This window comes from Macaca nemestrina, chromosome 12 (genome assembly GCF_043159975.1).
Source record: "Macaca nemestrina isolate mMacNem1 chromosome 12, mMacNem.hap1, whole genome shotgun sequence".
Classification (NCBI taxonomy): domain Eukaryota; kingdom Metazoa; phylum Chordata; class Mammalia; order Primates; family Cercopithecidae; genus Macaca; species Macaca nemestrina.
The window spans coordinates 14,178,885-14,206,774 of record NC_092136.1 but is presented as its reverse complement, the minus strand read 5'-3'; the positions used below and the strand labels follow the sequence as shown (position 1 = coordinate 14,206,774).

Genomic DNA, 27,890 nt, shown 5'->3' with positions numbered 1-27,890 from the left:
CATGCCTGTAATCCCAGAATTTTGGGAGGCTGAGGTAGGCAGATCACTTGAGCTCAGCCTGGGCAACATGGCAAAACCCCGTCTATACCAAAGATACAAAACATTAGCCAGGTGTGGTAGCTCATGCCTGTGGTCCCAGCTACTCAGGAGGCTGGGGGAGGCTCTCTTGAGCCTGGTAGATGGAGGCAGCAGTGAGCCAAGATCATGCCACTGCACTCCAGCCTGGGCGACAGAGTGAGACCTCGTCTCAAAACAAACAAAACAATCCAAATAAGTTAGGAGTCGAGATGTATTATATTTTCTGTCATCAAAATTAAACCAAATGTCACAGAAACCCTTCTGTTTCACAACTGATAATCATGCTTTGCACTTCACAGAGAAAATGCAGGCTCCCAAAGTGCTAGGACCACAGGCCTGAGCCACCATGCCTGGCCAGACATAGACTTCTTTCTCCTCCTTTGTATATTGTTTATTACCTTTTGCCCTAAGGTGGCTGCTAGAGCTTCTAGAATTCCCTAGAATTTGTCATAACTTAAAAGGGTGGGCACAGTGTTTCACCTTTGTAATCCCAGCACTTTGGGAGACTGAGGCAGGCGGATTACCTGAGGTCAGGAGTTCAAGACCAACCTGGCCAACATGGTGAAACCCCGTCTCTACTAAAAATAAAAAAATTAGCTGGGCACAGTGGTGGGTGCCTGTAATCCCAGCTACTCAGGAGGCTGAGGCAGGAGAATTGCTTGAACCTGGAAGGTGGAGGTTGCAGTGAGCTGAGATCGTGCCATTGCTCTATGAGCCTGGCCAATAGAGCGAGACTCGATTTCAAAAAAAAAAATTAGCCAAGCATGGTGGCACGTGCCTATGGTCTCAGATACTTGGGAGGCTGAGGTGAGAGGATGGCTTGAACCCGGGAAGTGGAGGGTGCAGTGAGCTGAGATTGCACTACTGCACTCCAGCCTGGGCGGCAAAGTGAGATCCCATCTCAAAATAAAGCAAAATAAAATAAAACTAAATTAAATTCAAAAAAAATTTGGAGGTTGGAATGGTGACTCAAATGAAGTCTTCAGAGACATAGACTCTTCTTTTTTTTTGAGCCAGGGTCACACTCTGTCACTCAGGCTGGAGTGCAGTGGTTCAATCTTGGCTCACTGCAGCCTCGACCTCCCAGTCTCAAGGGATCCTCCCACCTCAGCCTCATGGCTATTTTTTTTTTTTTGTACTTTTAGTAGAGATGGGGTCTTGCTATGTTGCCCAGGCTTGTCCTGAACTCCTGGGCTCCAGTGATCCACCTGCTTTGGCCTCCCAAAGTGCTGGGACTACAGGCCTGAGCCACCTTGCCTGGCCAGACACAGACTTCTTTCTCCCCATTGTATGTTGTTTCTGTTATTACCTTTTGCCCCAGGGTGGCTGCTAGAGCTTCAGTTGTTACATCTGCATTCTACGCAGCAAGAAGAGGGAAGGAAAGAGGACAAAAGTGTAGTGCCTTCCCCTTAGGGAGAATTGTTGGAAGTCACACACAACATGTCTACTTATTCTTTGTGGGATAGAGAAATGGTGGAAAATGATTGTAATCAGGTTTTCTTTGTCTGCCACTCACTCACTGCAATCTTGGACACATGTACATATTCTCTCTCCCTTCTTTTCTTCCTTCCTTCAAACATAAGCCTATTACATTTTAACTTAATTAACTCTTTAAAGAACCTATTTTCAAATAGAGTGACATTCTGAGGTATGGGGATTAGGACTTCAACATAAGACTTTTGGGGGTGGACACAATTTAGCCCATAACATACACAGGATACATATGATATGTGAAAGTTACAAAGCACAATAGTCAAACCAATACTGCTCAATGCACCACTCAGCATAAGAAATACAAAATGACCAGTTTTCTACATCCTATCCCAATACCACTCCCCTAAAGACTTCCAAAAGTAACTGTTGTCTTAAATGTATTTTTTTTCCAACTTTCATTTTGGATTCAGATGTACAGGTTTTTTACAGGTGTGTTATGTGATTTTGAGGTCTGGGGTATAGATGATCCTGTCACCCAGGTGGTGAGCATAGTATCCAATAGTTTTTCAGCCCATGTCCACCCCTCCCCCCACTTTTGGAAGTCCCCAGTGTCTAGTGTTCCAGTTTTATGCCCATGTATACTCATTGTTTAGCTCCCACTTATAAGTGAGAGCATGCAGTATTTGGTTTTCTGTTTCTGCATTAACTCACTTAGGACAATGGCCTCTAGCTGCATCCATGTTCCTGCAAAGGATATCATATTGCTCTTTTTTATGGCTGTGTAGTATTCCATGGTATATATGCACCACATTTTATTTATCCAATCCACCATTGTTGATGGGGACCTAGGTTGATTCCATGCCTTTGCTATTGTGAGTAGTGCTGAGATGAACATATGTGTGCATGTATCATTTTGGTAGAATGATTTATATTCCTTTGGGTATATACCCAGTAATGGAATTGCTGGGTCAGATGGTAATTCCATTTTAAGTTCTTTGAGAAATCTCCAAACTGCATTCCACAGTGGCTGAACTAATTTGCATTCCCACCAGCAGGGTATAAGCATTCCACAGCCTCGCCAGCATCTGTTATTTTTTTTCACTTTTAAATAATAGTCATTTTGACTGGTTTGAGATGGTACCTCATTGTGGTTTTGATTTACATTTCTCTGATGATTAGTGATGATGAGCATTTTTTCATGTTTTTTGGCCATTTTTCTGTCGTCTTTTGAGAAGTATCTGTTCATGTCCTTTGCCCATTTTTAAATTGGAATATTTGTTTTTTGCTTGTTGCTAAATCTGTGTTTAAAAAAATTATTCTCTCAGTCACTTTGCCTTTTAAAGGCCCAGATTCATCCTGTAGACCAGTGACAATATGAGGCTCTCTGATAAGTGCTCCCTTTTTTTGTTTATTTCCATCTCCATACAGCAGAGTGATTTTTAAAAGTATAAGTTATATGACGTTTTGTGTTTTTTACTTAAAACTCTGCAAAGATTTCCCATTGCAATAACAATAAATCCCTTCAAGACCCTGCGTGGTCACTCTCTGCCCCACTCCATTCACTCTAGTGACATTGACTTTCTGTGGTTCCTTGAACTCCAACTCATTTTCATCTCAGGGGCTTGGCTACCTGCTTGATTTTGCTTGGGGTGCTCTTCCTAGACCTTTGCATATCTGTCTCTTCTCATTATTCAGATGTCTGCTTGAATGTCACCTGCTTATCGAGGCCTTCCTGGCTACTCTGTCTACAGTACAAGTACATCTCCCCCACTCGAATCACTTTGTTCTTTTCTTAGCACTTATCATTGTAAGTATCCCCCTCAGAATGCAAACTGCACCAGAATAGGGGTTTAGTTTGTCTTTGTCACCACTGTATCTGGAGTCATGTGGGACGTACAAGAGCTTAACTGACTTATGTTATCCAATTGTTCCTGATCTAGGGGTTGTTGTGATAACATGAGTGACAATGTATTTTGAAATGAGTCTTGTACACAGAGATTAATTTATTACATCGAGCTCTATTCTCTGAATAATCTCTTTAAGCTTTGTTTAAGCTTTGTTTGTTTGCTTCTTTCTTTTTCTTTTTTCTTTCTTTTTTTTTTTTTTTTTTTGAGACAGGGTCTCACTCTGTCACCCAGGCTGAAGTGCAGTGGCACGATCTCGGCTCACTGCAACCTCCACTTCCCAGGCTCAAGCGATTCTCCTGCCTCAGCCTCCCAAGTAGCTGGGATTACAGGTGCTGCCACCATGTCCAGCTAATTTTTTATCTTTTTAGTAGAGATGGGTTTTCAGCATGTTGGCGGGCTGGTCTCAAACTCCTGACCTCATATGATCCACCCACATTGGCCTCCCAAAGTGCTGGGATTACAGGTGTGAGCCACCATGCCCAGCCTTCTCCTCTCCCTTCCCCTCTCCTCCCCTCTTTTCCTCCCTTCTCCCACCCCCTCTCCTCCCCTCCCTTTCCCTCCCCTCCCCTATTCTCCCCTCCCCTGCATTCCTTCCTTCCTTTGTTTTTGTGAGATAGGGTCTCATTTGTCAGCTAGAGTGCAGTGGAACAATCACAGCTCACTGCAGCATCAACTTCCTGGGCTCAAGTGATCCTCCCACCTCAGCCTCCCAAGTAGCTGGGACTATAGGCATGGCCACCATGCCTGGCTAATTTTTTTAAAAATTTTGTAGAGATGGGCGTCTCGCTATGTTTCCCAGTCTGGTCTTGAGCTCCTGGGCTCAAGTGATCCTCCTGCCTCAACCTCCCAAAGTGCTGGGATTACAAGGGTAAGCCACTGCACCCAGCTAAGCTTTTTTTCTTTCTTTCTTTTTTTTTTTTTGAAACGGAGTCTTGCTCTGTTGCCCAGGCTGGAGTGCAGTGGCGTAATCTCAGCTTACTGCATCCTCTGCCTCCCGGGTACAAGCGATTCTCCTGCCTCAGTCTCTTAAGTAGCTGAGACTACAGGCACAAGCCACCATACCTGGCTAATTTTTGTATTTTTAGTAGAGACAGGGTTTCACTATATTGGTCAGGGTGGTCTCAAACTCCTGATCTCAAGTGATCTGCCCACCTAACTCTCCCAGAGTGCTGGGATTACAAATATGAGACACTGTGCCCAGCTTTGAATTTTAAGTTGGGATTACAGGTGATGGGATTACAGGTGTGAGCCACTGGGCCTGGCCAGCTTTGTTTCTTAATAATAAAACTATTTCATGACCAGGTATTTGTTGGATGCCTGCTAGGTGTTGACTTTGTGCTGGGCTTGTGGAGCTGTGAACAAGATAGACTATTTCTGTATTTGTGAAGCTCCCATATTAATGCAGAGAATTTATGAAAAAACCAATTGCTGTGACAATATATCTAATGTAAAAAGTACATTCTAAAATACTGGGAATGAGGAAGAGTGGAAGCAAGGAGTCTTTTTTTTGCCCTCCCGAGATGATGTTTAAATAAAAAAGACCATAAAGATGCCTGACAGCTGCATCGCTGTGACTCTGATCCTTATATATTGCAGTTGGTCCTGATAATTACAACCTGAATTGCTCCCTTTTTGACATTACTGAGAGGCAATTGCCTAATGTGCTTACCGAAAATGAAGGCATTAAAATCCAGTCAGAAGAGTTTGCAGATGCAATGTTAAAGCCTTGCAGCTTTTCAGCTGCTCCTCCAAAGCACGGGTCCAGGAATAGGAGCCTTCTTGCAGCCAAGACACTAGAAATGGAGCTCAAAACTTAAGGTTTAAATCCCAGTTTTAGTCCTTACCAGCTGGAAGGTCTTGCTGATCTAGTTTTGGTACCGTACAATTATAGTTGCCCATCCTATTTCAAAAGGTTATAGAGAAGACTGAATTGGAATACGAATGTGTTCTTTGTACACTACAAAATAACTATAGAAATGTGACATTGTGAGTTTACCTTTGTTACTGTTAGATGAACAACCGTAACTGAAAAAAAGTATTTGAAGGTTGAATCCTATTAACAGGAGAACAATCAGATAAATGATGGCATAATGGTACACAGTGGAATACTATACAACTATGAAAAAGAACGGGGGACTGGGTACAGTGGCTCACGCCTGTAGTCCCAGCACTTTGGGAGGCCAAGTTGGGAGGACTGAATGAGCCCAGGAGTTTGAGACCAGCCTGGGCAACAAGCAAGACCTTGTCTCTGCAAAAAATAAAATAATTAGCCAGGCATGGTGGTGCACACCTATTCTCCCAGCTATTCAGGAGGCTGAGGTGGAGGTTGCGGGTCTAGTGAGACACGACCACACCACTGGACTCCAGCCTGGGCAACAGAGCAAGACCCTGTATCAAAAAGAAAAGAACAGGGTAGCTCTCTATATACCAACACAGAAAGATGCCCATGATATATTAAGAGAGAAAAAAGTAAAACTATAATTCTATGTATGTATGCATGTGCATGCAGACATCACTTGGAGAATAATACACTAAACTGTTAGCAGTGTTTTTTCTGGGGGGTCAAATTTGAGAAACCTTCCTTTTGTTAGTTATATGCAGATTTGTTTCTCATTTGTTAGAGTAGGGCAATCTAAGTAATTTAACAAATTTTATATTCACAACTGGCAAAGTACATGTGTCACTGATGACCTAGCTCCCTGCTAGGTATTTCACAGATCTCAAGTCTGATTTTGGTTAATATTGCTTTGGAGAATGAACTTGGCTGAACTGAGAGCTTGGAGAGTCATGTTGAATAACAAACGAGCTCCTCAGAACAGCCTTACGTGCAACATTTGCAAAATAAGAATCAAAGTAGAGGCTGTCATGAGACCTGCAATCTATTCACAACTGTGTTTCTGATGCAAGAAGGAAGAAGGTCAAAATGCTATTAGGTGATTTTAAGATACTGATTTCCCAGACCCAGACTTGTTTCCTAAAAACCCACATGCTAAGTTCTCAGGGACCACAATATTAAATGTATTTAAGCATAGCTGGGAGAGGAGGAAAAATATAAGACCCCTTCAGTCTTCCCAGTTCTGCTTCTCACACAAAGAACTTCACGGCCCCCCAAAAGTAGACAGCTGTCAAATTCAGAAAGTTGGCCAGGCGCACTGGCTCATGCCTGTATTCCCAGCATTTTGGGAGGCCAAGGCGGGCGGATCACTTGAGGTCAGGAATTCGAAGCCAGCCTGTCCAACATGGTGAAAGCCCATCTCTGCTAAAAATGCAAAAATTAGCTGGGCGTAATCTCAGTAGCTGTAATCCCAGCTACTCAAGAGGCTGAGGCAGGAGAATCACTTGAGCCCAGGAGGCACAGAGGTTGGAGTGAACCAAGATCGTGCCACTGCACTCCAGCTTGGGCGACAGGGTGAGATTCTGTCTCAAAAAAAAAATAAAAATTTCAGAAAGTCATGTCTTGTCCTTCCTAATGTTTAGCAGGGCAATTTGGGCGATTTAACAGCCACAGTTTGGAAAAAATGCAATTTAAATATGGAAGCTATATTTGGGGATTTGTTAAAGTGGTTCTTTGATCCCCCACTTGGTATATCATCTTAAATGTTTATAGTAGAGGTCAGGTGCGGAGGCTCACGCCTGTAATCCCAGCACTTTGGGAGGCTGAGGCGGGCAGATCACAAGGTCAGGAAATCGAGAATATCCTGGCCAACATGGCGAAACCCCGTCTCTACTAAAAATACAAAATTAGCTGGGCGTGGTAGCTCATGCCTCAGAAGGCTGAAACAGGAGAATTGCTTGAACCCAGGAGGTGGAGGTTGTGGTGAGCTGAGATCGTGCATTGCACTCCAGCCTGGGCAACAAGAGGGAAACTCCGTTTAAAAAAAAAAATGCTCATCATCACTGGTCGTTAGAGAAATGCAAATCAAAATTAAAATGAGATACCATCTCATGCCAGTCAGAATGGTGATCATTAAAAAGTTAGGACTTATTTTTTAACGAGAAGTAGCTACTATCTTTAGCAGTGTTTTTTTTGTTTGTTTGTTTTGTTTTTGTTTTTGTTTTTTGAGACAGAGTCTCGCTCTGTTGCCCAGGCTGGAGTGCAATGGCGCGATCTCCACTCACCACAACCTCTGCCTCTCAGGTTCAAGCGATTATCCTGCCTCAGCTTCCCGAGTAGCTGGGATTACAGGCATGTGCCACCACGCCCGGCTAATTTTTGTATTTTTAGTAGAGACAGGGTTTCACCATGCTGGCTAAGCTGGTCTGAAACTCCCTACCTCAGGTGATCCGCCCGCCTGAGCCTCCTAAAGTGCTGGGATTACAGGCGTGAGCCACCGCGCCCAGCCTATCTTTAGCAGTTTTAAGATAATATCCCCCTTTTAAGGTTATGATACATGCTCATTGAAGACAAATTGGGAAAATATGAAAAAGCAGGAACAATCACCTACTCACAAAATCCTCCACAGCCCATTTCCTTAAAGGCAACCACTATTTGATCATCTTTGATTTCACTCTTCTCACCCATATATATATATGTGTATATATATGGAGATATATATACATACATATAGATATAGACATATATATGTAAAAAATATAAAACAGAGAGAGAGAGAGAGACGGGGTATCACTCTGTTGCCCAACCTGGAGGTCAGTGGCACAATCTTGGCTCACTGCAACCTCCACCTCCTGGGTTCAAGCGATTATCCAGCCTCAGCCTCCCGAGTAGCTGGGATTAAAGGTGCACACCACCACACCCAGCTAATTTTTGTATTTTTAGTAGAGACGAGGTTTTGCCATATTGGCCAGGCTGGTCTCGAACTACTGATCTCAAGTGATCTGCCTGCCTTGGCTTCCCAAAGTGCTAGAATTACAGGCGTGAGTCACCACGCCCAGCCTCCCATATATTTTTTACTCCACAGAGATTGTCATGTACATATACAGAACCTATTTTTTACTTAACATTATATTCTTACATTTTCCTATGTAACTAAATTCTTCAAAAACAACTTTTTCTTTAAAAACATTTTTTCTTCTAAGAACATAAGCAATACGTTTTCTCTATAGAAAACTTGAAAATTATCAAGAAGCCAAAAGGAAAAGAAAGTTCTCCATAATCCCATCACCTACAGATACCAGTAATCTTTAGAAACATATCTTTCCAATATTTTCTTCATACATGCATTTTTCTTAAAAATTGGATTCAAAGCATATATATGGTTTTTCACCATACTATATCAAATATTTTCCATGATTAAATATTCTGCCTTTTTAAATTTTTCTAGACAGAGTCTTGCTCGGTCTCCCAGGCTGAATCTCATTACAGCCTCGTACTCCTGGGCTCAGGCAATCCTGCCTCAGCCTCCTGAGTTAGCTGAGAGTACAGGCACATGCCACCATGCCTGGCTGATTTTTAAATGTTTTTGCAAAGTCTTGCAAAGTCTACCCTCCCAAAGTGCTGGGATTACAAGCATGAGCCACTGCACCTAGTCCAATATTCTGCCTAATTGTCCACAACACATGGATCATTGTTTACTTAATCATTATTGTAATGTTGAACATTTAGATTATTTCTAATTTTTCTATTATAAGTAAAGCTGACTGGGTGAAATAGCTCATGCCTCTAATGAATCATTTGGGAGACCAAGGCAAGTTTGAGACCAGCCTGGGTAACAGAGTCTCTACAAAAACTAAAATAATTAGCTGGGCAAGGTGGCATGTGTCTGTAGTCCCAGCCACTCGTGAGGCTGGAGTGGGAGGATTGCTTGAGGCCAGTAGTTCAAGGCTGCAGTGAGCTACGATTGCGCCACTGCCCTAAAGCCTGGGCAACAAAGCGAGATCTTGTCTTCAAAAATAAGTAAAGCTGTGGTAAGTACCATTGCTTTGTTATATTTCCTTAGATTTATAAAGCCAAAGTCATTGTTCAAAGGCTAAGAATACTTTGAAGTGCTCCACACGGTGAAAGCACTTTCCAGAAAGGTAGACATTTACCCCCGCCAGTGAGTGGCAGCCCCAAATTCTCACTAACATTATTTTTAAAGTGTTTATTAACTCGGTAGGTTAAAAACATTTACTTTTTACTTGTCTGTTTACCAGTGGGGGTGAGGTTCTTAATATTATTCACTTGTACTTTATTTTGTGAATGATTATTCACAAGGTTGTACCTATTACCCATTAGGGTTAATTACCTATGTATTTATCAGGGTCTTCTTTTTCTTACACAGGATATTACTTGCATTAGTATCAGTTTTCAACTCTGTGTCTTATTCTTGTAGATTATTTTAGTGCATCACTAAATTTTTTTTGAAGTTAATATTGTCCTCATTAGTTACTCTGAGGTTTACAAACAGCTTTTTAAGAAATAATAATAAAAAAAATTGTACATGGGATTTTACTATGTTGCCCAGAACCAGGCGTGGTGGCTCATGACTTTTAGAAGTCATTTGTGACTAGGCACGGTGGCTCATGCCTGTAATCCCAACACTTTGGGAACCCAAGGCGGGAGAATCACTTGAACCCAGTAGTTCAAGACCAGCCTGGGCAACACAGTAAAATCCCATGTATAAATTTTTCTTTTCTTTTCTTTTTTTTTTTGAGACTGAGATGGAGTTTCGCTCTTGTTCCCCAGGCTGGAATGTAGTGGTGCAATCTCAGCTCGCTGCAACCTCTGCCTCCCGGGTTCAAGTGATTCTCCTGCCTCAGCCTCCCGAGTAGCTGGGATTATAGGCATGTGCCACTATGCCCAGCTAATTTTGTAATTTTAGGAGAGACAGGTTTTCACCATGTTGGCCAGGCTGGTCTCAAACTCCTGACCTCAGGTGATCTGCCTGCCTTGGCCTCCCAAAGTGCTGGGATTACACGCATGAGCCACTGCACCTGGCCTCACATGAGTTTTTTTTCTTGGCTTTACTACTAGCCAGCTGTGGCACCTTGGGCAAGTCACTGCTCTCTCAGAGATCTGGCTTCCTCAAATTGTGAGGACTGAACTACATGATCTCTAGGGATTTCTTCACGTCTGACTTTTGGAATCTAGTCTACTGTGAAGGTAGGGGCATCTTTGGGCCAGTCCAGTCTAACAAAGCGGGGCTATCTGTTAACACCTTGTGTTGTTTCATGTTAAAAGGTGTGAAAAAATCTTTTACTGGAAGATAATTTTATTTCCTTATAGCAATAATATGCTGTATGAGTCTCCTGCTCTGCTGCCCATTACCTGTGTCACCTCCGCAAGCTACTGCTGAACCTCAAAGAACCCATCTCCTCATCGGGGAAAAAAAAAAAAAAAGCTTTATATAGGTAGGCACCTCATAATGTTAAATGATCTCCTGTCTCTTTATCATTTAAAACTTTGGAGGCTCACTCCTGTAATCCAGCATTTTGGGAGGCCAAGGCAGGAGAATCCCTTGAGGCAGGGGTTTGAGCCCAGCCTGGGCAATGTAGCAAGACCTCATCTCTACTAAAAATCAAAAAAATTAGCTGGGCATGATGGCACCCACCTATAGTAGTCCCAGCTACTTGGGAGGCTGAGGTGGGAGAACTGCTTGAGCCTGGGAGTTAGAGGCTGCAGTGAGCCGTGATTGTGTCACTGCACTGTAACCTGGGTGACAGAGAAACTCGTCTCAAAAAAAGAAAAAACCTTCAGGCTGTGTGCAGTGATTCACACCTGTACTCCCAGCATTTTGGGGGGCCAAGGTGGGAGGATCACTTGAGCCTGGGAGTTTGAGACCAGCCTGGGCAACATAGGGAGATCTCGACTCTACAAAAAAGTGTAAAAATTAGCCAGGTGTGGTGGTGCACACCTGTAGTCCCAGTTACTCGGGAGGCTGAGGCGGATCGCTTGAGCCTGGGAGATGGAGGCTGCTGTGAGTGGTGATTGTGCTACTGTGCCACTGCACTGCAGCCTGAGCAACAGAGACCATGTCTTAAAAACAAAACCCCACTTTTTTTGCCCCTTTCTATGTGTTTGCTGAATCTTTTATCCTGAGCATTTTAGAGTAAAAATTATACTCGTCTGAAATAATAAAAATAAATTTACTATAAAGAATGACCAACCTTTTCCCATCTCCTTTGAAGAGATGAATTTTGAAATACAATATGCTCAGAACTAAGTACATACTATCCATGAAGGCAGCTGAATGCCTCATTGGGCTACATGAGTCTCTTAAAGGGGGACAGATTCCTCAGTGCCCAGAGATGGGCAGGATGGAGAAGACAAACTACAGTTTATCTACTACAATTTATAATTTTGTCGTATAGTTAAAATGGGGGGAGGAGAAACTGAAAGCATCTTAGATTTTTAAAGAAAAGTTACTATATAAAAATATTTGTCTTCTTTGCAACAAAATTAAAAAGGTAAAAATATAGGTAATAATATCTTTAATCTCCAACATCAAGTTGCCAGTCTATCTAAATATGCTAGACACATAAAAATCATATTCTGAGGTAACAAAGTAGAAATGCAGGCACTCATTTTTAAGTATACAATTTGTTTTTATTTACAATACCCTATAAAAATGTAAATTTAGAAACTTTTATTTTCATTAATTAGAACAAAACAAAAAAGATAAAGCACAGTAAGGAAGAGATAATAATCAAGTATTCACTTGATTGGTTGTGAAGGGAAGGTAGGAAAGGCGTGTAGTGGAAATGGTCAGTAGATAACGGTAGAGGGAAGCTAGGTAACGTCACTGGGGAACAGCTGGTGGAGCCTGGGGTTACAGCATGGGAAGAAATGGAGATGGAGAACAAGGACAGCTGGTTTTAACAGAGGATCTTACTGTTGTACAATACATGTATGTGCAAAATGTTTATTCTCTTTAAATATCATAACCTGCCCCCCCACCCCCCAACTACATTCGAAAAGGTAAGAACAGCAGAAAGATCAGGAAGGCCATGTAAAATTAATTCAGATTTAATTTTCTTCAGGGCTGTAATCACTAGGGATCAAAACTCCTTAGTCTGGTTTTGCTGAATGGGAGAGGAGTAAGTGAGAAAGATCATGGCAGGCTGGCCCTGCAATTATTCAAACCCAGGCCCCTGGCTGCCTGGGAACGGGACCTGGGTGAGATGAAGTAGTAAGGACAGCAGTTCTGCCCATGGTGTGGAGACTAAAAAGTAAAGCAGGCCAAACTGAGCTTCCATGGTTACAGCTGGAAGTTTCTATTCATGACACCAAATAAAAGTGGGGAAGAAGGAAGCATGGCTTACTGAAGTAGTCTCTGGAAGACAGGGCAAGTGTGCAAAAAGCCACACTGCCAAAGCAGGCTACTAGTGAGGACCATCCTGGGTGACTTCAAATGCACTTGAGGGAAAGGCTCAAGTACACTGTAGTTGTAGCAGGAAAAAGACATAACCATGTGCTATTTCCATTAAGGTGGACAGAAACTAAGGAAATAAAGGTGGGAAGAAGAAAAAGGACTTCTCAGCCTAGATTTGGGCATAAGCCAATTAAGAGTTCTGATTTTATTAAACGTGCTGCATACTCTTTATTTATGTTAAAACAAGTAGAACCCACCAAATTAATTACAAGATAGAACAGAAACAGATTAAAATACATCAGCTGGTTTGTGTTTAGAGGAAGTAATGAGACAACTAAATATTTTTCAATCTAAAATTCATTCTTTAAGGACCCTCTGAAGACCACATAAATACATTTATGGGGTGTGTGTGTGTATCTACGTGTGTGTGTATATCTTGATTTCTACTTAATTGGCTCTTCTATAGTCATATTAATATGGGGCAATGAAAAAACAACTTCAATAGGATGAGGGAAGGAATCCTTTGGCAGGCTACAATCTACTCTGAGCTGGAGTAGTGGTGGGATAAAGGGAGAGATTACACTTGTGTCTCTAGGGCAAAGAAAATGCAAAATTGAGAACTGAGTAAAAGTAGGACATGCAGAACTGTAACATAGAAGGTAAAGAAGAAACCAGCAGAAGTATCACCCAGCCAAATTTCATAGAGCAGTGGGGAAATATCTGACATTTAGAGAGACAACCCCTGTAAACAGGAATCGATCCCACAAGACTTTGCTTTGGGGAAAAAGCTACCTTCCCTCCCTCATTAAAAACACTCCATTGGTGATGGCAGCAGTGCAGGTGACAGCCAAAAGGAGGTACAGGACACATTTGGAGATCTTTTATCGTATCCCCTGAACTAGCCTAGGGGTAAAAGGAGAGAAAGGAAAATTGTATAAATGAGTTAAAACAAAAGGCAATCTTTCATATTACAGTTACATCTTTGTAAGACTTCTCATAACAAAACACCCGAGATACTTCTCTACTCTTAGCATTTAGTCATCTTTTATGAAGGCCCTGTTGTACCCAGTTCAGTGTTTTATATCTAACAGATAGACACAAATAGTTAATAAAAAATCAATCTCTTCCACCAAATTCAGTATTCCCCCCTTCACCCCAATCACACCTTCTTTTTATTTATTTATTTTTTTGAGACAGGGTCTTGCTCTGTCACCCAGGCTGTAGTGCAGTGGCGCGATCTCAGCTCACTGCAATCTCTGCCTCCTGGGTTTAAATGATTTTCATACCTCAGCCTACTGAATAGCTGGGATTACAGGCATGCACCACCACACCTGGCTAATTTTTGTATTTTTTTAGTAGACAGGGTTTCACCATTTTGGTCAGGCTGGTCTGGAACTCCTGGCCTCAAGTGATCCACCCTCCTGGGTGTCCTAAAGTGCTAGGATTACAGGTGTGAGCCACCGCTCCCAGCCTCCCCACCATAACTTCTCAAGTCCCAGCTTTAGTGAGATGTGAAACTCTCCTGTTTCAAACTTACTGCAGTTTTGTCTCCAGCAAGTTCAGTTTCTGCTGGTCAACATAGCGAGAAAAGAGGGACACTAGGTTTGTAGGTATAGAGATTGGCTTGGCCAGGGCTGCTTGGGGAATTCGTAGAAGTTCTCGTGTTGCCATGAACATCACCTCCGTCCTGCCAGGGAAGACCCATAATAATATTATGAGACAAAAATTTAAAAGATTACCTCAAATAACTTAAAATAAGAGAAGAAACAGTCCACACTGACCACTGATTATTTTGCGTTGATTCTGTAGCAGGGTCTGAACTCTGTAGGTCTTCACCACGGCTCAGGAGGATAAGGAGCAGTGACAGGCCAAACTACGAGAGAAGACAGAGGGAATCAAACTCAACACTGCGTCTAGACCTCCTCCACCACTGTTAAAGGGATCCTGGCATCAGATGGGGAACGGCTCTAAATCAAAATGACCTCACCACTGTGCTTTTCTGTGAAACCAGGCAAAAATCAGACAAGCATGAGTTGAAAGGCTATGTCTCTCTCCAGGTTTTATTCTGGGATAGCAGTGGCCAGGCGCAGCCAACAGAAATGGAAAGTCATGGTGTCCAACACGCCTCTCTGTTCCCCATGCTGAGGTTAACAGATGGTTTTTCCTTGCCATGGATAATGTAGAATTTGACTTTTCTCTTATTTATGAGAACTGACATAGGCTAAAAAGGAAAGTCAATGAAGACCAACTTTGATACAGAAATTAAAATCAGGAAAAAAAAAGAAAAACCATTAAATACAGTAAGATATTTTGAATTAAGAAACAAGGTATAAACTGTAGGAAAATATACAAATAAGGACAACTGAAATAAACATGGTGTAAAGGGAAACTTTTCATTAAAAAGCACATCTCTGGAAATATAAAGTCTTAGAAAGAATGTTAATAAAAATCTAAAAAATAAAGAGAAAGGGTAAACAGACGTATATATCGTATCTATAATTAAAATTCAGAAACATGCTTTAGAGTATGAAATATATAAAAATGGTCAGGTGTGGTGGCTCATGCCTGTAATCCCAGCACTTTGGGAGGCGAAGGTGGGTGGATCACCTGAGGTCAGGAATTTGAGACCAGCCTCACCAAAATGGTGAAATCCCATCTCTACTAAAAATAGAAAATTAGACAGGCATGGTGGCACATGCCTGTAATCCCAACTACTTGGGAGGCTGAGGCAGGAGAATTGCTCAAACCCGGGAAATGGAGGTTGCAGTGAGCCAAGATCACAGCATTGCACTCCAGCCTGGGCAACACGAGTGGAACTCCGTCTTAAAAAAAAAAAGTAATATATAAAAATGTGTTTTATTTAGTAGACAGTAAAATCAGGAAATGTAGTATTTGGGGCATAGGATAAAATTATGGGCCAGGCGCAGTGGCTCACACATGTAATCCCAGCACTTTGGGAGGCCAAAGCGGGTGGAGAGCGAGATCATCCTGGCTAACACGGTGAAACCCCGTCTCTACTAAACAACACAAAAAATTAGCTGGGCGTGGTGGCGGGTGCCTGTAGTCCCAGCTACTGGGGAGGCAGGAGAATGGTGTGAACCCAGGAGGCGGGGTTTGCAGTGAGCTGAGATCATGCCACTGCACTCCAGCCTGGGCGACAGAGGGAGACTCTGTCTCAAAAGAAAAAAAAAAAAAGAACAGGGGACTGGGCATGGGCATGGTGACTCATGCCTGTAGTTCCAGCACTTTGGGAGGTGAAGGCAGGACTACTTGAGTCCAGGAGTTCAAGACCAGCCAGAGCAACATAGTGAGACCCTGTTTTTGCAAAAAATATAAAAATCAATCGAAGGCTGGGTATGGTGGCTCACACCTGTAATCCCAGCCCTTTGGGAGGTTGAGGCAGGCTCATGTGAGGTCAGGAGTTCCGGACCAGCCTGGCCAACATGGTGAAACTCCGTCTCTGCTAAAAATACAAATATTAGCCCAGTGTGGTGGCGGGCACCTGTAATCCCAGCTACTTGGGGGGCTGAGGCAGGAGAATCGCTTGAATCTGGGAGGCAGGGGTTGCAGTGAGCCAACATATTACCACTGCACTCTGGCCTGGGTGACAGAGCAAGGCTCTGTCTCAAAGAAAAAAAAAAAGTCAATTGGGCATGGTGGCACATGCTACTTAAGAGGCTGAGGTGGGAGGATCACTTTGAGTCCAGAAAGTTGAGGCTGCAATGAGCTATGACTGTGCCACTGCACTGAAGCCTGGGTGACAGAGTGAGATCCTGTCTCAAAAAAGAAAATACAAATAGGGACAAGATCTAGGTTAAATATATGACTCATAGCTATAAATGGACCATAAAAGGAAGGCTGGCAGTACTGTGGGATTCCATCCCAACTTTCTAAGCTCACTCATAAAGGACAGGTAACCTCACTTTTCTACAAAATTTCCCTTCATGGCCAGTTACAGTAGCTCATGCCTATAATCCCAACACTTTGGGAGGCCGAGGAAGGCGGATAGAGACCAGCCTGGGCAACATGGCGAAACCCCACCTCTACAAAAAAATACACAAAATTAGTTGGGCGTGGTGGCACGTGCCTGTAGTTCCATCTACTTGGAAGGCTGAGGTGCGAAGATGGCTTGAGCCCAGGAGGCAGAGGTTGCAGTGAGTCAAGATCTTGCCACTGCACTCTGGCCTGGGTGACAGAGCAGACCCTGATTTAAAAAAAAAAAAAAAATCCCTTTTCATGTTGTTCTCAGAAAAAAACTACTACTGCCTTTACTAAAATTAAAACTAAGAGACCAAATAACAGAAAGGCACATTCCTGATCATTCCAGAACCCCATCTAATGTCCCCGGAGGCACTGTCACTTCTTCTGCCTCTGATATACCACCCTTTAGTGTCATGCTTTGGCAGGTTTTCAGGTGCAAAGGAGCAAGAGGCCTTGAGACCACTTTTTCATCTCTAGTATACATAGAATGGCCATTAATGAGTAACTACTATGTACCAGGTATTATATCGAAGCACTTACAACTGTTATCTCATTTAAGTACCAGGACAACTCTATGAAGTCTAATCATCACCTCCATCTTATAGACCAGGAAACTGATTCAGCAATGTGGTATCATCTGTCCAAGGTCACAAAGCTAGACAGTAGCAGGCAAGGACTAAAAATTCATATTCTTCACTTCATATAATGCTTCTCCTAGGAGTCTCTGAATCTTTAACTTGATGCAAATAAAGTATGAAATGGATGATTCTACTATGACAGAGACTGCTAAATGCCTACCTAATATGCCTTCCTACCCATTATCAGAACTCTTATGTGTCATGACAATGGCATAAACTAGAAGGTATTTTCTAGCCTTCCCTGCACTTAGGTGTGGCCATGTGACAATGTCCTGGCTATTAACAGTAAGTAGAAGTTTTTGGTTAGAACTCCTGGAAAAAGTCTCAATAAGGAAGATGGGCAGCTGGTCCACACCTTTTTGCCCTCCAAAATCCATCCATCCTTCTTGATGTAAAGCTGAATCTTGAATTCCACAGCCATCTTGGACCATGAGGAATAATGAACATGGAAGCCACTGCTAAGAATGGCAGAGGAAAAAAAGTGAAAAAGCCTGGATCCCTGATGACTGTGGAGCTACTAAATCAAATTTATTTCACACCAGACACATAAAATCCTATTTTGTTGAAACCACTGTTATTTCTAGCCTCTGTTACTAGGAGCTTAATGTAACTCTTGACTGAAAGAAGCCTTTTTCACAAGTTGCTAGAGATACAGCAGCCATTATTTTAATCTATAATGCAAATTAAGACACTTCACAAAGTTCAAGGACTGAAGAGGGCAAGATCACCTTGTTCTGGAGCACAGCAGTGAGGTGAGGATTGGAGGGTGCTGGTGTAGCTGCACTTTGAGGTAGGTTCATTAGCTGTTGCAAAAGGCTGGTGATAGTCACTGATGGAAGATGATAGAGGAGGAGAGAGAAGGGACTCAGTAAGCATGGCAGCACCTACAAAATATAAATAAAAGCATTATATCCTGGCATGTGTTACTTCAGTTACCCTCCATCAGGGGCATGGATGGAAGGATGCTCATTTGCATATTCAACCACTTAAGGCACAAGTCTGGCAGATATGACTAGAGTCTTAACAATGAATTCTAAGCTATCTACTGAGAACTTTTTCATCTCAAAACACCACGACTTGTGTGAACCAAGGGTGTAAAAAAAAATCACTCGCAAATACATACCGAGAGTTATGCTAAAACATCAATATTTTAACTCATTCCATAAATATTTTTAAATGCTTACACTGTGCCAGGCCCCATGGGCTAAAAACAAATGGCAAACAGGACACAGAACCTCAGGGATCTAAAGTACAGTGGAGGAGATATGGGTTAATTGGCAATTTCAATATACTGTGAGAAGCACTCTAAGATAGGTTAAAGGCCAAGCAGAAGAGCACTTCAGGCCAGGAGTTCAAGACTAGTCTGGACAATGTAGTGAGACCTCATCTCTACAACAAATAAAAAAATTTCACCTGTAGTCCCCAGCTACTCAGTAGGCTGAGGTGGTAGGTTTGCTTGAGTCTAGGAGTTCAAGGTTACATTGAACTATGAATGCACCACCACATTCCAGCTTGGGTGACAGGGTGAGACCCACCCTGTCTCAAAAGAAGTGTTTTCAGTGGCCGGGCGCGGTGGCTCACGCCTGTAATCCCAGCACTTTGGGAGGCCGAGACAGGAGGATCACGAAGTCAGGAGATCGAGACCATCCTGGCTAACATGGTGAAACCCCGGCTCTACTAAAAATACACAAAAATTAGCCGGGTGCGGTGGCGGGCGCCTGTAGTCCCAGCTACACGGGAGGCTGAGGCAGGAGAATGGCGTGAACCTGGGAGGCGGAGCTTGCAGTGAGCCAAGATTGCGCCACTGCACTCCAGCCTGGGCAACAGAGCAAGACTCCGTCTCAAAAAAAAAAGAAGTGTTTTCAGATTTAATTGTATTTTCTCTTATTCTTAAAAAAGCTCAATGAGGAAGAAGAGAAATAATTAGCCAATTTTTATAGATTTTTAGAGAATCTATAAAGTGATGAGAAACTCAGTGTTTGGAGTTACACAGCCAGCAGCTAGAGCCAGAACCCAAGGCTGTTGAATTCCAGTCTTCTAGTCATTTATTTCTTTTGTCATGTAGCCAACTGGAAAGTTAAAATACAGAACTATTAATATAAATAACTAGGTTATAACACAACAAAGGAAATCAAGAGTGCTTCCAGACAATCAATACCCACGGTATAAAGTGATGGTTGGTTTTACTTTAAATGGCACCCGCAAATGGGGAGTAAAATATTTTTTGTGGTCTACTACTATAAATAAAGCTTTTATTATGGTCATTTTAAAACATACACGAAAATACAAACAGCAGCATAATGACATTGATGTACTCACCACCCAATTTCAACGTCAACCAAACAACATTTTGCCAATCTTATTAAATCCATATTCCTCCTGTATCATATCATTTCATCCCAAAATGTATCAGTTTGTATTTCTAACAAAATCTCTCACAATATCATACCTAACAAAATAAATAATAATTTTTTTTCATAGAACATTTCTCAGGAAATAATTTTAAAATATCATCTAGTGTCTGTTCCAAATTCAAATTCCCCCAAATGCCTTTAAAAATTTAGCAGCTGAACTTTGTATTAGAACCATTATTGTGCTAATTATGGTTCAAACAAGATCCACACATTGCATTTGCCTGGTAAGGTTTTTAAAATCTCTCTAACAGGTCCTCTGCCACTGGCCCTTTTCTCTTGTTATTTAACTGTTAAAGAAACTGGGTCATTTGTTCTGTAGCTTGAATTTGGCAAAGTGCATGTTGGCAGTATCACTTAGCAGGTTCTGCTATCCTTTGTTTCCCTCCTAAACGGATAGTTAGAATAACAGGTTTATTTGATTCAGGTTCAGTAGGGTGTGGGAGGGACATGTGAGAAAACGTCATGGATAGAACTTGTGTGTTTTCCATTGCATTATGTCAAGAAGAGCTAGGTATGGTGGCTCATGCCCGTAATCCCTGCATTTTAGGAAGCAGAGATGGGAAGATTGCTTGAGCCCAGGAGCTTGAGACAAGCCTGGAAACATAGGAAGACTCTGTTTCCTTTTTTTTTTTTTTTTTAAAAAAAAAAAGCACAGTGCTTGGTTGTCCCACTCTTAGAGGTGTTAAGAGTTCATCAGTGGGTTCACGTGTTGCCAGGCTGCTCCAACCACTGTAAAGTTCCCCATCCACTTTTTACCTAATGCTTTTAGCAGCCAGTAATGAGCACTGTCTAGATTGACTGCTTTTCCATTGAGGTTTGTGAAAACAGTTATTTTCTAATTTTATCATTTCTTTTGTATTTATTAGCAAAAATTCTTCTACAAAGAAGAACTTTGTATTATCAACTGTCTGATTACCATGACATTTGGTTGTAATGGAAAGGCAGGATAAATGCTCCTTTATTTACCAATTTTCTGAATAGTGAGTTGATGGTCTAGTAGTCTCCAAAGGAGATCAATATATGCTTAAACATTATTAACTCATTAAATATATTTGATATATTTCAATCTACTGCTGTAATTGTTCTTTCTGATGAAAATTATTCCACTTTTGGCCAATGTGAGTCCCTTGAAATTAGTTTGTGCATCCTTTAGACAGGACCCTAGTAATCTATTAACTTCCTTGCTTTCTGGCACGACATATTCCAGGATATCTTGTACATTTCATGATTCAGACCTAGAACCAGCTATTACTTCAAGAAAATGGTATTTAGAGATATGGTTTATTACTCCTTAAAACATACAGGTAAAAATCAGCCTTGGTATTTAGCCAAACTTTCCTCCCTAGCAGGTAAGCTCTACGAAAGCAGGCATTTTTGTACTCTTATCTTTTGGCACCTAGAACTAGGTGCTGTATTTCTAGGAGGTAAAATAGTGCCTGGCACATAGAAGTATTCAGCAAATATCTCCCAAACTTGTTTCCACAGAAGAGCTCTGGTGGGATTACAAGTGCCCATTACACTGCGTACAATTTACATGCTCTAAGGTAGCTGTTACTTTTTTAGTCTGGTTTTCTATTTTCTAGGATAAACCTCAAATACTGGAACTTTTCCCCAACTCATTTTTCATTTGTGGAATCTTTTTTTTTTGAGTAGCTGGGACCATAGGCATACACTACTGTGTCCGGCTCAGTTTTGTTTTTTTTTTTTTTTCCTCTAGTTTTAGTAGAGACAGGTTTTCACCATGTTGCCCCAGGCTGGTCTTGAACTCTTGGCCTCAAGTGATCCACTTGCCTCAGCCTCCCAAAGTGTTGGGATTATAGGTGTAAGCCACTGTGCCCAGCCAAATCTTTTAAATATATACTTGTCCCAACCCACTTCACTGCTTTCAATGAGACCTAAACTTCTCTTTCATTTCTTCTGCAGATGCTAACATTTCAAGGATCTATGAAGGAATAGTTTCCCTTTTGTAGCATACCATTTAGAAGGTATTCTGGTGTTCTGTGTTTTCTGGGGACTCATTACTTAGATGGTTATTACTCAACTTGTAGTCTATAACAGGTTCACTCTCATATATTTCACTACTCTGAATCTTGCACTAATATTCATCCTTTGTCCTACTTTTATCGATTTCTTATTTTGAACTTCTTAAGACTATTCTAAATTTTGCTCATCTTTCAGGTGTGCTATGACAAGGATAAGGAGAGAAAAACTCTAACCAAGAATTAACTTGCACATGTGATAACCATGTTAAAATTCCAGCCCAGTTTAGATCATGATAAAAATTATTTAAAGGGCTGGCTCGGGTTGGACGCAGTGGCTCAAGCCTGTAATCCTAGCACTTTGGGAGGCCAAGGCAAGAGGACTGCATGAGTCCAGGAGTTTGAGACCATTCTGGGCAACGTGGCAAAACCCCGTCTCTACAAAAGGTAAAAAAATTAGCCGAGCATGGTGGCGCATGCCTGTAGTCCCAGCTACTCAGGAGGTGGGAGAATCACCTGAGCCTGGGACACGGAGGTTGCAGTGAGCCAAGATGACACCATTGCACTCTTGCCTGTGTGACAGAGCAAAACTCTGTCTCAAAAAAAAAAAAAAAAAAAAAAAAAAGAAACCAAAAGGGGACTAGTTCAACTGCTGTGGGATACCATTTAACTAAGTCTATAGGCTAATGTTAAGCTACTGATAACAGACCAATAATGATACTTTATATCTAGCAAAGTAACCAAGACTAAAAGTTTTCAAACTTCAGTGAACATCAGATTCAGTTGGAGACTAAGATACAAAAACCCTAATCCTTCTGTAAATTCTGATTCAGCAGTTTGGGGTGGAACTGACTTATCTACACAAGTAATTCTGATACAGACCACATCTTCACAACTATGTCAAGTAAGAGGGAATTGTTGTTTTTCTCATGTTTAGAAATGTAGTCTGTTTGACCAAATATGGGATTAAAAATATAGGCCTGAAATACTAAAGGTTTTGTTTTAAATAATCAAATCATACGGCCAAAGATTAGACAAAAATACAAAAGGGAAGAGGAGAGGAAAATAAGTTTGCATTCTAGAAATCTTATCAGTTATAAAGACTCAAAGGCAAGCTGTCCCATCTTGCATAGTCACCTCATCTTGTGCATCCTTCTTGATAAGGAAAGGGAGGTTCCTGGCTGTTGTCATGAGAATGTCAGCTGCTTGCTCTGTGGAGAGGAAAGGAAGAATACGGGCAACCATTCTCTTCCCTTTTCGGATACACATGATCTGTACAAAGTGGTCATCACTAGGCCTGCAACGGAAGAAAAATGCCAACTTAGGTCAGCAAGAACAATTAAGAAACCCTCATTTTTTTCCTCTTAGATGTTACTGAATGAATATACTGCATTCATTTTCATTCTACAATAAAATAAATTAGTAGGAATTACTTCTCCAAATCTCAACCAAATAAAAAGTAAATTTTCAGGTTTTACAAATGTAGAAAATCATCATTTCACAAATTATATGGTTAAAAAAAAACTTGGCCAACTGTATGCACTAATTTCCTTAACTTTTTTTCTTTTCTTTTCTCTCTTTTTTTTTTTTTTTTTGAGACAATGTCTCGCTTTGTTACCCAGGCTGGAGTGCAGTGGCGCTGTCTTGGCTCACTGCAGCCTCCACCTCTTGGATTCAAGTGATTCTCCTGCCTCAGCCTCCCAAGCAGCTGGGACGATAGATGCCCGCCACCATGACCAGCTGATTTTTGTATTTTTCTAGAGACAGGGTTTCACCATGTTGGCCAGGCTGGTCTCCGAATTCCTGACCTAAAGTGATCCACCCCCTCAGGGTCCCAAAGTGCTTGGCCTCCCTCTCTTAACTTTTAAGTAACCATACAAATAACATAGGTTAACAGAGCAATAGCTTTAAAAAAAAAAAAAAAAAGAAAAACATTCATCAACTCAGAGTTAATTAGTGTTACCATTTTAAACAACATTTTGCTTTGTATTACATATTTTTTTCTTTCATAAAACAATGGGCTCATAGAATGCATATGGTTTTGTACCTTGACTTTTTTCACTCAACAACTTATTTCTATGTCAATAAATATATTTCAACCACATACATTTTAATGGCTAGATAACATTCCAATCTATGGATAAACCATTTATTCAACCAGTTCCCTGTCAGCCTAACTCCAGACAAGGTGTGTTGAAAAGGAAGTGCTTATTCTTATGTTTGGTTTTGTGTATGTCCTGGCTTAGAAGGATCAGCGATTCTCTTGAACGGGTAAAAGGAAAGGGAGTTATTAGAAGTTGTAGTTCTCTTGAATATATCAAATAAGTATTTAGGATTTACAGAACATTTAACATGAGCAAGATTCTTTTGCAGATAATGGGGTAGGAGAGGGATTCCTCATTGGAAGACTGAATGGTTTCAACAGGATATAAATATTTTGTGGAAATCCCAGGAAGTATAAATGTTTGTATATCTGATCTTAATAATAATAAAGATTACAAGGTTAAACATGCTAGTAATCATAAATCAGGTGCAATCTGTAAGCACAAAAACAAGAACCCAATAATGTTATCCACTATATCTCTAGCCCCTAGCACTGTCCCTGGCAGATACTATGTATTTGTTGAATGATAAATTCAGGATAAAGAGGTTTTTTTTCTTTCCTCACTGGAAAAAATAATTCATATTTTAAATAAAGTGGCATTTGAGTTAGGCTAAAAGGATAGATTCTGAGCTTACAGAGATGGTAGGGAAGTGTACCTAAGAAGCAGAAATGTATGAAGTCCAGTTATGACAGAGGAAGGAGTCCAGTTAGTTTAATGTTTTCCTCAAAGTGCATAATGCTTACCTCTCTTGTCCAGGCAATTTCCCCCTCAAGTTGTCATACATGCTACAAATTTTGTGCTTTCTCTCATCCATTAGGGCAGGTCGCTCTTCTTCTAGACATAGGAGATAACGTCTTTCATAGTCCTCCACATCAAGGAGTAAGCTGTAGGTCTAAGAAGGGAGACAAAAGCAGGCCACAGCATGCTGGGTCAGAACCAGAGTATTAGTTAAACAATTTCACTGTTTAGGACTGACTACTAGAAAAAGACAAAAGAATACAAACTTATTATAGAAAGACTGAGATTTTTTTTTAATGTGGAAAACCATATGAAATAACTTAAAAAGTTCCTCAAACCACCATTCTTTGTCTCTCTCTGACCTCCATTCTACCAGGCAAAGATATTAAAATAGTCCGGGCACGGTGGCTCATGCCTGTAATCCCAGCACTTTGGGAGGCCGAGATGGGCGGATCACCTGAGGTTGGGAGTTCAAGATCAGCCTGAACAACATGGAGAAACCCCGTCTCTACTAAAAATACAAAATTAGCCGGGCGTAGTGGCAAATGCCTATAATCCCAGCTATGCGGGTGGCTGAGGCAGGACAATTACTTGAACCCTGTAGGCGGAGGTTGTGGTGAGCCAAGATCTCGCCATTGCACTTCAGCCTGGGCAACAAGAGTGAAACTCTGTCTCAAAAAAAAAAAAAGATAGTAAAATAATTACACTTTCCTTGACCAGACTGGCCAACATGGTAAAACCCCATCTCTACTAAAAATACAAAAAATTAGTCGGGTGAGGTAGCCCGCACCTGTAATCCCAACTACTTAAGAGGCTAAGGCAGGAGAATCGCTTGAACCCAGGAGGTGGTGGTTGCAGTGAGCTGAGATCACACCACTGCACTCCAGCCTGGGCGACAGAGTGAGACTCTGTCTCAAAAAGAAAAAAAAAAAAAAAAGGCAATCCAAAGAGAAAACAACTACTATCATCTCCATTTTTACAGATAAAGAAACTGAGCATAGAAAGGTTAAATAACGTGCCTTAAGTTACAGACTCAGAAATGGAAAAGACATGATTTGCAGCTTGGTTCTAGAGTCCATGCTTTTACCCACTATGGTGTATGGCCTTACAATGTGGTGTTTACATTTTACAAATCAACTATTAATATCCATTAGTTTCCTCAGCACCCAGAATAGTGCCCAGTAAATATCTGTGAACTAAATTAATCCATAGGTAGGACAATGTAATTTTTATTCCCATTTTATCAGGCTTAGAGAGGTGACTTGCCCAAAGACACTCAGCTATTAACTGAATAAGCTTGGACAAAAACCCAGTACACTTCCAACTTTAACTGCAGTGTTCTTTCTATGATGCCAATAGGTGAAACATACCATAATCCTTTCCAGAGTTATCTGGTACACAACAGTCACTTACCAAGAATACATTCATGAATTAAAACCAAAGAACACTGATTGATTGCTCACTGTGTTTCAGTTCTAGTGTATACATAATGTGACAGTTCCATATTTGAAACTAACTACAGCAACAAATTCTAAACTTACTTTCTCAATTATGACAAGGGTTTTTCTCCTCTTGTCTCGAACTTGTTTTTCTTTTGTCTCCTAAAAAAGAGAAGACTATTCAATGCAAATTCTTTACCTTTGTCAAAATAATTTATCAAGTGTGCATCTGTAGGTTCATTTGTGACAGTACTTTGAGAAGATAATTGAGTCTCTGAAAGTTAATCTAAAACAACCCTAGTATGACCAAAGGTCAAAGTTGACTTAACCCACAAACTATTAAATTGCATTCATAGATAGGCAAAGGGTAATCTTAGTAGAGGATAAGGAAATCATATGAAATATGAAAATCTTGTTTTTTATTTTTAAACTTTAATTTTACGTTCAAGGGTACACGTGCAGGTTATAGGGTACATGTGTTTGTTACACAGGTAAACTTGTGTTATGGGGGTTGTACAAATTCTTTCATCACCCAGGTACTAAGCCTCGTACCCCATAATTATTTTTTCTGATCCTCTTTCTGAAAATCTTAAAACACATAGAAAATGATAATTTTTTAAAACATCAAACTGGAGTAAACACATGCTGTTTGCAGCCAGAGCTACCCAGTCCAAAGACTCCTGCCACCCTAGTCCCTGCCTGGCTGCCTTAGAAATGAAGGTGTTAATATTGCAGCACATCTGTGGAAAACTAGAATGCATGACAAGATAGGAGGTCCCAGGTTAGACTACAAACAACTCTACCATGCCTGATCTCATTCCATGGTGACCCCAAAAGAAATGGTCACAAATCAGATGTTCTTAAACAGACAATTGTGTTGACACTTACATCATCCTCACTCCGAGATGTCACAACAGCATCAATCATTTTTCGGGGATTATTCACACTAGAAACAGTAAGCTTTCCCAAAGAGCCCTCAAATTGCACTGCAAAGACAAAAAAAAAAAAAAAAAAATCCAACAAAATAAAAAGTCAGCAATGCAGGCAGGCAGTGTTCAAATAAGATTTTTACTTTCCTCTGTACCTTACTCATAGTCTAATAACTTACTGTAAAAGTCAATGTGTTATTTAGGCCGGGTGTGGTAACTCACACCTATTATCCCAGCACTTTGGCAGGCCGAGGTGGGTGGGTCACTTGAGGCCAGGAGTCCGAGACTAGCCCGGCCAACATGGCGAAACCCTGTCTCTACTAAAAGTACAAAAATTAGCCGGATGTCGTGGCACACGCCTGTAATCCCAGCTACTCAGGAGGGTGAGACATGAGAGTCGCTTGAGCCCAGGAGGTGGAGGTTGCAGCGAGCTGGGATGGCACTAATGCACTCCAGCCTGGGCAACAGAGTAAGGCTCTTTCTCAAAAAAAAAAAAAAAAAAAAAAAAAAGGTCAATGTATTATTTAAAGCAACCCCTTATCAAAATCTATCCTCTCTCTTTTTTTGTTACAATAATTATCACAATAAAAAATCTAAAGTATTTCCCCCTTAATTTAGGGGTACTGAAAATTAGAATACATTTAAAAAATCATGAAATCTCAAGTTGAAAAGGCACATGTCAACGCGTTCAGTCCAGGCTCGAATAAAGGCTGAGTTTTGCATTTATTAAGGACAATGGTACTTTAAAATCACTTTGAAATGTCTTTACATATCCGTCCACATATACACTTGTCTATATTTAATCAGCGGCTTCTCAAATTTCTTTTATTATGGGCATTTTTCTTATGAGGACCTTACCTGGCTTATAGGCGTGCTCCAGTTTGGCCACCTGAGGGGTGATAAGCTTGGTGCGTTCCTTCTTAGGGCCATCACCTTGTATTTCTTCAGCAGCTGACAGTTTCTCCAGTTTTTCAAAGTAATTCTACCATGAGAGGAT

General features: G+C 41.2%; 1 protein-coding gene across 2 annotated transcripts in view; it reads right to left on the bottom strand.

Annotated features, from left to right (window-relative positions):
• Nucleotides 1-11,881: 11,881 nt before the first annotated feature.
• LOC105464597 (PAT1 homolog 1, processing body mRNA decay factor) overlaps nt 11,882-27,890 on the bottom strand; it is a 32,259-nt gene continuing 16,250 nt past the window's right edge. Inside the window, exons 11-19 of one of the 2 annotated variants that reach the window (XM_011712610.3) lie at nt 27,752-27,875; nt 26,853-26,950; nt 26,067-26,126; nt 24,531-24,679; nt 22,820-22,979; nt 18,018-18,173; nt 14,452-14,543; nt 14,208-14,357; nt 11,882-13,573 (exon numbers count right to left, since the gene is read on the bottom strand). In XM_011712610.3, coding sequence (XP_011710912.1) covers nt 13,552-13,573; nt 14,208-14,357; nt 14,452-14,543; nt 18,018-18,173; nt 22,820-22,979; nt 24,531-24,679; nt 26,067-26,126; nt 26,853-26,950; nt 27,752-27,875 — 1,011 coding nt within the window. In that variant the 3' untranslated portion in view covers nt 11,882-13,551. The remainder of the gene's footprint in view (nt 13,574-14,207; nt 14,358-14,451; nt 14,544-18,017; nt 18,174-22,819; nt 22,980-24,530; nt 24,680-26,066; nt 26,127-26,852; nt 26,951-27,751; nt 27,876-27,890) is intronic. The other variant, XM_011712609.3, reaches the window with a different exon arrangement.